At 39.6% G+C, this 9,402-nt stretch overlaps 1 protein-coding gene across 2 annotated transcripts; it reads right to left on the bottom strand.

The window, feature by feature from the left end:
* Positions 1-5,969: 5,969 nt before the first annotated feature.
* Positions 5,970-8,680, bottom strand: LOC127813902 (protein IQ-DOMAIN 18-like). 2 transcript variants are annotated; one of them, XM_052355023.1, is made up of 5 exons: positions 8,220-8,680; positions 7,801-8,100; positions 7,435-7,686; positions 7,213-7,350; positions 5,970-7,117 (listed from the first exon to the last, which is right to left on the bottom strand). In XM_052355023.1, the coding sequence occupies exons 1-5, from the start codon at positions 8,337-8,339 to the stop codon at positions 6,353-6,355; spliced, it is 1,575 nt and encodes a 524-aa protein (XP_052210983.1). In that variant the 5' UTR covers positions 8,340-8,680; the 3' UTR covers positions 5,970-6,352. The 2 variants fall into 2 exon arrangements, with proteins under 2 accessions (XP_052210983.1, XP_052210984.1); XM_052355024.1 differs by lacking the exon at positions 8,220-8,680 and having other exon boundaries at positions 7,435-7,691; positions 7,801-7,935.
* Positions 8,681-9,402: the final 722 nt, after the last annotated feature.

The following is a 9,402-nucleotide window of genomic DNA, read 5'->3' as shown; positions in this document are numbered from 1 at the left end:
CAACCTAGATAGATGCTATAGAGTTTTGGACTTCTCCTCATCACTCTTTCTCAATTCTTCATTTTTTTGCTCTAGTCTTTAAAATTCTTCAAGGGACACAGTGAAGGATTTTTTTGGCTCCAAAGGTTCCAGGTATGTCAGCCTGTGCCTGGCTGCTCTTAGTATTACTTGGATGAGTAGGCTCGGGGGTTAATTGTTTAAAGACCAGGCATGCAGGAGATGTAGGTGTAGGAGACATTTTCTCAACAAACCAGTCCTACACTAGTAGGTGTTGTTTATTGACTACCAAGCTCCCTTGTCTTCTTTGGGATGCCATCGAATCCGGAGAGATAATCGGCAAATGCTCCCCGGTTATGGCCTCACGTTGAGAACCCCTTTCCTGAGTAAACCTCGTTCCCTTAGTCATGAATAATGACTACCAATTAAATATATTTGTTTTGGGAGCAACTAAAGTAGAGTTTCCTAAGAGAACGATGAGATTTGAGGTACCACTTAGAAGATCGACAGAGGCTAAGCTTAATCCGTTATCTAGGAGAGTTAAGGCTTCAGGTGTAACACCCTGCTCATCTCGAAGGGCGTTATATGAATGAATAACTCATGGGTTTCGAGGGTATATTTTTTTTCCACAAATACATAACATAAATCATTCCCCGATAATCCTGTATCACCTTCTCAGCATATCCAATTTAGAATCATTAAGCTAAGATAGATAATCCTTACACATGCAGAAGCTAAAATCGAAACCTGATATGGTATATAACCGAAATCATTTCATCCATAACTTCCAAAACCATACCATCGTTTAACATCATATCATCCAAATAAAATACATAATAATCCAAAAGACATGCTACGATCCACTTACAAGTTGCTGTCAATCCTCGGTAATTCCTTTCCCTTTGGCACCGCTGCTTCCACCTAGAACGTTAGAATATTCCAAGAACAAAGTCTAAAATAAGATGCTGAATCATCTAAATGAGAGTTCAAAATATTTTCATGAATGTATGCAAGACATGAAACAACCAAAATATCATGACAAATCTCAGCCCAAGAGAATCCCACACAACACTTAACCCTAATCGGGGAAAATGCAATCTCTCTAAAGGCAACACAACCACATCGACACAATGTTCCCACTCAGAAGCATTCCGGATCACATCAACACAAATCTTGGCCACATGATGATAAACACCTTCCTGGGAATCCACATCCACCTCAGAAACAACACTACCGCTCAAAGGCTCCTGGGGTGGTGTCTACTTGCAGCCCCGCCACTTGAGCCAGTCCAGGGTGGTGTACATTCTCAGCCCCGCCACTTGTCGACTCACAAGGGTGGTGTCTACTCTTAGCCCCTGTCACAAATGGGCATTTTCCCTTGGAACGCTTCCTTAATGCTATCACTCAAGTGCCACATCATAAGTTGATATCCCATCCCATATGTACAACTAGTCACCCTAACTAGTGTAACTTCTCTGGTCACCCAGCTCGGCACAGAACCCCAGGTAGTCATCCCAGCACACAACATGAGATACCCCTGTGCGTTATTCCAACAAACACCCTTGGGGAATTATGGCTCTACTATCAGGGTAACATCCCACAAAAACATGCTAATGCCACAAATCATAATTCGATGCATCATATGAAACAACATTTCATGTACATAATTTATCGCACAAAATTCAATGCACATGCATAAAACATTTTGGAACGAATCCATATGAAACCAACCATCACAGGTTAAAACCGTTCACATGCAACAAAACCTTTGCATGTAATCAAATCAAGTTTAAGAAAAGAACCACTTTGAATAAACCAAGTTTGGGGGTAAGAACTCTCACATTTGACAAAATTCAGGGTACTTTGAAAAACGCACACTGTCTTGATTTGCGTGCCCAACCTCGATTTTTGTGCCGACCTCAAAATTTGCACAAGTCACTTCACCTTAAGTCTCAAAGCACCCTAATCAATATATAATCATCAAAACCTATTTTTCTCATAATTTCTTCATATTTCTCCATTTTCCTCTCTAAAATTCCAAATAAATACTTCCTTAACAAATTCCTCAAATCTTTCTCCACAACAATTCATAATATGATAAGAACTTCAAGAGAAAATTTCAGAACTTACCTCAATGCTTCATTTGCAAGTAAAACGAGGCTGGTCGATGCGAAAACTGAGAAATAGAAAGGCCAAATCCAAAACTTTTTGCACAAACACCTAGATCTCGATTTTCTAGGATTTTAGAATTTTTTTCCAAATTTTTCTAGCAACTCACGCGCTCCCACGCACCACCTTAAGGACTGGCCACGCGCCCCACTCGTACCTGTTGGTGGTGCATATCTTACATGCGTCGGTTGTCTTCTTGCGAGCTCGCCGGCAACTTTCGTCCCGCTCTAGTTTTTTAGCTATTTCTCCCTCGTCTGAGCTCTGTTTTGCCCCTCGTTTGAACAGGCCTTCCTCTTTTTGCTCTCTACAGGATTATGGCTTCAAAGGCCTTGATTGAAGCTATTTTTCGACTGCTCAAGCTCATTTCCGACAAAACTCATTTTTTCGACGAGGGTTAGTATCTCCCTCAACTCACAACGAAAATTGCTCAAAGTTTCTAGAATTGCTCATCTGGACATGGGGAACAAAAGTCCCTTATCCATTTCCCTCAATTTATCCTCGAATTCACAGATCTAAGAAATTAATTTTTTACAGCTTTCAGCCATCCCTATTTATAGGCGACCCCAAGCTTCCAAATGCTCAAGGCTTGCCAAACCGATGCCTCTGAGGCTTCTACCTCCCCTGGATCGACCCAATTGCATCAAAAATCAACCACAATCATGACTTATAGAGCTTCCAAAATTCGGTTAAGAATTTGGTCGGAAATCTTCAAAATCCAACCATCCTCGCAGTGTGTGTCAGCCTAGACCCAACCCTAGAGCATCACTAAGCCGTTTCCTCGAAATCCCAATGGTCAGATGTGTCTGGTCGGCCATGGCAGGCTAGTTCCCTCCTCAAGTTTGAAATATTGCACTTTTGCCCCACCTATTTTGTCTCTTAAGCTTTGGCCCTTTTTCACAAAGCCCCTGAACTTTTTACAATTTCCATTGAGACCCTAAAGTCCTAAAACTTCCATATCATCTTTGAAGATTCCAAAAAATCATCCTTTCGACCTCCTTTCGATAAATTGCACTTAGACCCAAATCTTTGTTTTGCCCACAATCCCTTTTGTTTCTTCCAAAAACCACTAAAGGGTTGCTTTACATACCAAATATGAACCTCTTCCGGGTTCCATTGACTTCCCGGAAGTTCTCTACAATTATTCAATTTTTCAGCCTAAATCACAACTGTATTTTAGTTGTACCGAAAATCGTTTCTGGTCCAATTTATTTCAATGCCATAAATCATACCTCGAAATACTTGACAATTCCATATCATTTTCTTTAGGCATCATGACTCCAGAGCACTCCCTATAGTTGATTCGGTCAATTTCTCGTGCTATTCTGATACTAATTTTTCCCGAATCCATTTTTCTAATAATTTCCAATTAACCCAAAGTTCTTGGGTATTACATCAAGAGACCTCGATGGATTTCTGGGGTCTTCGAGGCTAGTTACACCGAGATAATCTTCAAGGGACCAAGATCAAGAGGGTCCCGGAGAGTCTTCGAGAGAGGGTCTTGATCTGTCTTCTTGGGGGCTACTCCAGATGGATCTATAATCAAAAGGAGTCAAAAAGCACATGGAGATATTCTCCATGCGGGCCCTCTGATACCTAAGTCAGATATAGAAGTCTTGAAACAGAATGTGGATGTAAGTGAAATGTAGAATGTAGAATGTAAATGTATTCAATATGGGTCCTTAGAGTAGGCTCCCGATGGGTTATCTAGTGGTTAGAGTCCTAAGACTTCGTGTTTGAGGTTCTAGAGAGGGGGGGACTCTGGGTGGAGTATGTTATCCAAAAGATCCATTTGCCTAGGAGTAGGAGAGTATTTATAGAAATTTTGTAGGGTCCACATATGAGAATATTCAAATTCTCCAGGACGATGCACACTACAAAAAATTAACGTTTTAGCAATGGAAAATTCCGTCGCTAAAAAATTTAACGACAGATTTAGCGACGAGCACCTTTCCGTTGCTAAAAAGAGTGTCACTGAAATTTAGCGACTGGGTTAGCGACGGGAGTATTTTAGCGATGGAATCAGTAACGGGAGTTGTACCCGTCGCTAATCAGTGACGGGGTTGACCCCATCGCTAAATTAAAATTTTTTATTTAATTTTTTTTATTTTTTAGCAACGAGGTTGACCCGTCGCCAAATTTAAATTTATTTATTTATTTTTTAATTTTTGAGCGACGGGGTCGACCATAAAATTCAAAATTCAACCAGTGCCAGGCCCCAACCACCCCTCATGTGAGCCACGTGATAGCGTTGGGATAATAATCTCAGCAATTATCTCATGCTCTCAACAAGATTCGAACCCCCAACCTCTCATGACCAAGTTTCGCGCACGAGCAAGCCGATTTGGAAGCCTTTTTGTTCATTGATGTATATAAAATATATTTATATTATTCTCTTTCAAATATTTCAGAATTATATTTATAGATCAAAATTTCTCAAACTTATTTAATGATATTAATTTTAATATTTAATATTAGTAAAGGGAAATGAATTTTAATTTTAATTTTATTTCGTTATTAATTTAAATAAAAATTTATTAATTATTATATTAGCAGTGAAAATTATGTTTTGATTTTGATTTTAATTTTAATATATTTAAAAAATTATTAGTTTAATTTTTTTCTAATATTAATGTTAGTAAAAATTATTGTGATATGTTTAAATGTAAACTTTTTAATTTTTTATTTAATTTTTTTTATTTTTTAGTGACGGGTTGACGAGTAGCTAAATTTTAATTATTTATTTTTTAGCGATGGGGCAGACCCCGTCGCTAAATTTTAATTCTTTATTTTTATTTTTATTTTTTTTAGCGACGGGTTGACCCGTCGCTAAATTTTAATTTATTTATTTATTTTGTTTTTAATTTTTAACGACGAGAAATACCCTGTCGCTAAATTTAAATTTTTTATTTAATTTTTTTTATTTTTTAGCGACAGGGTTGACCCGTCACTAAATTTTAATTTTTTATTTAATTTTTTTATTTTTAGCAACGGGAGTGACTCTGTCGCTAAATTTTAATTTTTATTTAATGTTTTTATTTTTTTTTATTTTTAGTGACGGGAGTGACACCGACGCTAAATTTTAATTCTTTTATTTAATTTTTTTATATTTTAGCGATGGGTTTGAGCCTATAACTAAATTAAAATTCTTTTATTTAATTATTTTTATTTTTTAGCTACAAATTTGACCATGTCGCTAAATTTTAATTTTTTATTTAATTTTTTTTATTTTTAGCGACGAGAGTGACCCATCGCTAAATTTTAATTTTTTTTTTATTTTTAGCGATGAAGTGATCCTGTCGCTAAATTTTAATTCTTTATTTAATTTTTTTTATTTTTTAACGACGAAGTGACCCACAACAGGATATGAGTGTAGCACCTTAAAACTTTACAGAATTTTGGAGTGTCAAATATTGGAAAAGTTTGGAGAACTAGTATAATTACCAAAATTTTAAAGAATGTTTAGGGGTCAAAAACAAGCTCAATTTGCCGATTATTCAAAAATTACAAGGTATCAATATAATTATTAAAAATATTGTACTTAGTTGTGTAAAAAAAACAATTATTGTAATAAATTTTTTAAGTAAAGGTTGTAAAAATGAAACGCAAAATATATTCAATTGATAATCCAGTAATAATGCATATTATAAAATAAAAGTAAAACTTGAATATTTATATAGATTAGTACGTGAAAATTAAATGAGTAGAGTTGGTAGGATGAGCATGCTAGTTAATCCTCTTACTTAACAAAGGGATATGGATGAGTAATGGATGTTAAAATACTTGGTCAAATTCCCTTATGCTCATTGCTACGAACTCATCTGTCATTATACTGCTAATGGGGAGTAGAGTTATCCTTAACAAAGATGGATGCATGTGACTACACTTAACCACAAAAGATGCTATAATATGAAATAACTTGAACAAATCCACACCTGCACCTACGCGCAAACATCTAAGGAATCAAAACTTGAAAAAAGAGAAAAGTAAGCCAAAAGAAAAGGCACAATTCACAATCCCTGCAGGTGTCAGACATTGGGTAATGATCATAATTACTTGGGCTTCGATTTTTGGTCTGATGGAATGCACTGAAATAATGAATCGAGAGAGTGAGATTGAAAATTCAAGTCTTGATCCAACTATCTTGATCATTTTTATCGGATCAAAGATACGATGATTATTTAATCAATCACCTCAGCCACCTCCGAAGGTCAGTGGTGGACGAAGCAGAGATCTCATCGCCAAGGCTTTCTGTACAGCAGGAAGAGTAGTTGGATTGGTGCTCCGTGGCCAGATGCAGTCCGCTCATGCTCTTGAAGCTCGGGCTCCTCAAATTATGGCCTATGCCGTAGGGGTCAGGGACTGGGTACGATAACCGCTTCTTGACCAAACCAACCCGTTCTCTCTCCGGCGTCGCTGGTCGCTGCCTCGGTGCGCTCTGCGACCGGGCCTTCGCCTTTGCCGACTCTGTTGCCGCCATGTAATTGGGCATTGCATTTGCACCACCCCTCGTTTGCTGCTGCTGCTGCAAACTGCCGCTGTAGTAGTAATTGGACCTCAAGCTCGGTGTCTGAACTGCGTTGTAGCCAATTCTCTCTTCTCTTCCACATTGAGGGCTCGCCGACCGGACTTGCAGAGGCCTCGTTCTGTACGGCGACGGCGTAACCGGCGAGTGATGCAGCGTTTGATGAGCTCTATGCAGAGGAGAAGCACTGTACTGCGAATTGGATCTCTGGTGGTAATGTTGGGATTGGTTTGGTAAATTGGGAGCCAAGTATGAGTAAGGCGGCTGTGAACTGTCGATTTCTACTGTCTTAATGGTGTCCCTGTGATCAGTGGAAGCTCTTGCTGGCCTGCTCTCCCATGGCTTCCACCTATCCAGCCATGGCGAATGCTTCTCTCCAAGCTCTTCTTCGTTCCCAAATGATCTGTTCCTGCTACTGCTTCTCCACGCCTTCAATTCGCCATGCAACATCACCACCAGCACTTAAATAATATATGTATATATATATATATGCGGAGAGAGAGAGGGAGAGAGGAGAAAAGAACCTGTTTAGAGAAGGCTTGAGAAAGGTTTTTCTCACGCTTCAGAGCAGCTTCCTTTCTGTTCTGTAGCATCGCTTTTACCTCTTCAATGGTGTGGGGGCGTTCGTCCCAATCATCAGCTATGCTGCTTCCATCTCTCGACTATGAACATATAAACATCAAATTGCCATTAATGGCATCTACACACACACATTTATATTAGATGATCAGACCAGTTTAATTTACCATAGATTTTCTATCAGACAGATCTTGAAGATATCGAGATTCCCACAAGCTATTGGTGTCGCTTAGCGTCGTTGATTTTCGGCTGCTTTGATCTTGAGAATGCTTGAAGCGTTGATCAAGCACTCGGGCCTGCACTCGAACCAGAGCTTGCATGCATCGCAGCGTCATCTTCGCTTGCTTTCGAACATTGTGACCTCTCACTAAAGCTTGCAGCTTTACCAGCCCTTTCAGCGCTCGAAGAGCTCTCCTTGCCTGCACTGGACACGATTTATTGTTTTCCATTCCCGTGATCGACTGATTAATTGAAAACAATTGATAAACATTGAACAAATTAAAAGGTTTGGTTGCGCTTCGACTTGGTTTTACCAGATATCCTCTGAATGCAGTCTGAATGACAATGGCGGCATGGTGTTCCCGGCCGAAACTGAAAGGTGGCCTGGCGAGGCGGGCGACCTCCATCGCAGCTTGGGCGGTGGCCACGGCGGCCTCAGCGGCGGCAGCCGTCGCCACAGCCACCGCAATGGCGTGTCTCTCCTCAGCTTCCAAAGCACTGGTCATAGCCCCAGAGGAACCGCCGCTAGCAGCAGCCGTCGGTGGCGTTTGATACCTTGTTGCTGGTTCGTGGTTCGTGGGCTTCCGGAAAAGCCATCGCCGTTTCTCTCTTTTCTGGGACATTAATATTCATTCAGCTATACATGAGAAAAAAAAAGGCCCAACTTTACAGATCTTTGGATCGATCCGGTGAAGTACATAAATGAAAAGATGAGGATGATGAGAGAATTAACCTTATAATCTTCTTGATCATCTTGATCTGGGTTAAGGCTCCTCTTTTCTGTGTCCTTAGAGGGAGATCGAAAGGCCCTTTTCACAGCGGTCAACCACGAGGAGCCTGCTTTCTTGCCCATGGAGAGACGTTGAGATCAGAGAGACGACTAAGCTGCATTTACAGCTTGAAACACCAGTAAAAGCCAGAGAGAGAGAGAGAGAGAGAGAGAGATGAAAGGGTTTGAATTTGGAGGGGGAGAGAGAGAGAGCTTTCAAGTGAAATTTACAAGGAAAGGGGGGAACTGTGGATTGAATTGAATAATGTTTTGTTTCTTTTGGGAGAGATCGATGGATGCTGTAATGGTGAGTTGTCAGAGAAAGAGCGTGGTCATCGTCAACTTTGAACGCAAAATTATTTAAGAGAAAAGGCAAACATGGCAGGAGAGAGAGAAAGAGAGAGAGTGAGAGTGCGCAGGAGAAGAAGAGGTCGGTAGCCACTGATATTAAGAGCACATTGAAAGCTGTGTGTGTGTGTGTGTGAGAGAGAGAGAGAGAGAGGTGCGAGTGGACACGTGAGTGGACACTAGTCCTGAAAGATGCACGTTCAGGCTTCCACTGCACTGGAAATGGAATCATCAACGTTCGTTCTATCACTTGTCAGCCTTTGCCTCCATTATTATATTATTATTAACTTTTTTTTATAAAGTTTTGGGAACAAAAGTTAAAAATTATATAAAACGTAACCTAAACTGCAAGGAGAAAAAAGCTGTCTTGGCGGGTGAAAGCCGTGGGGGATCTCGCTTTTAGCTCAAAACCCGAAACGAACTTGCTGGCTCTCATCGCCTCGTGGCATCACATGCGACTGACCACCACCACTTGATTGAATGTTTAACTTAATTAGCTACTACTCAGAGATGGTTAGAGATACGCGAGGCTGCTTTACCGGGTCTTCGTCGCAGGCCGCCGGGGCTTCCTCTTAACGGACAATGCAGTCCATCCCATCCAACACTAATTTGAGAAATTTAATGAATCTCTTAAATTTTAATAAATATTAAATTTAATTAATAAAATATTAACACTTTTACAGCTTTGAGAATTTAATAAATTCTCTAAACTTTATCCATTTTGACTATTCAATAAAGTTAAATGACCGTGAATGTAATATTAAATTAAGTGTCCTGTTATTCAAACTATAATTGAAAA

The sequence above is a fragment of the Diospyros lotus genome, chromosome 12, assembly GCF_014633365.1.
Source record: "Diospyros lotus cultivar Yz01 chromosome 12, ASM1463336v1, whole genome shotgun sequence".
NCBI classification, from domain to species: domain Eukaryota; kingdom Viridiplantae; phylum Streptophyta; class Magnoliopsida; order Ericales; family Ebenaceae; genus Diospyros; species Diospyros lotus.
This window is presented reverse-complemented; position numbering and strand designations above follow the sequence as displayed.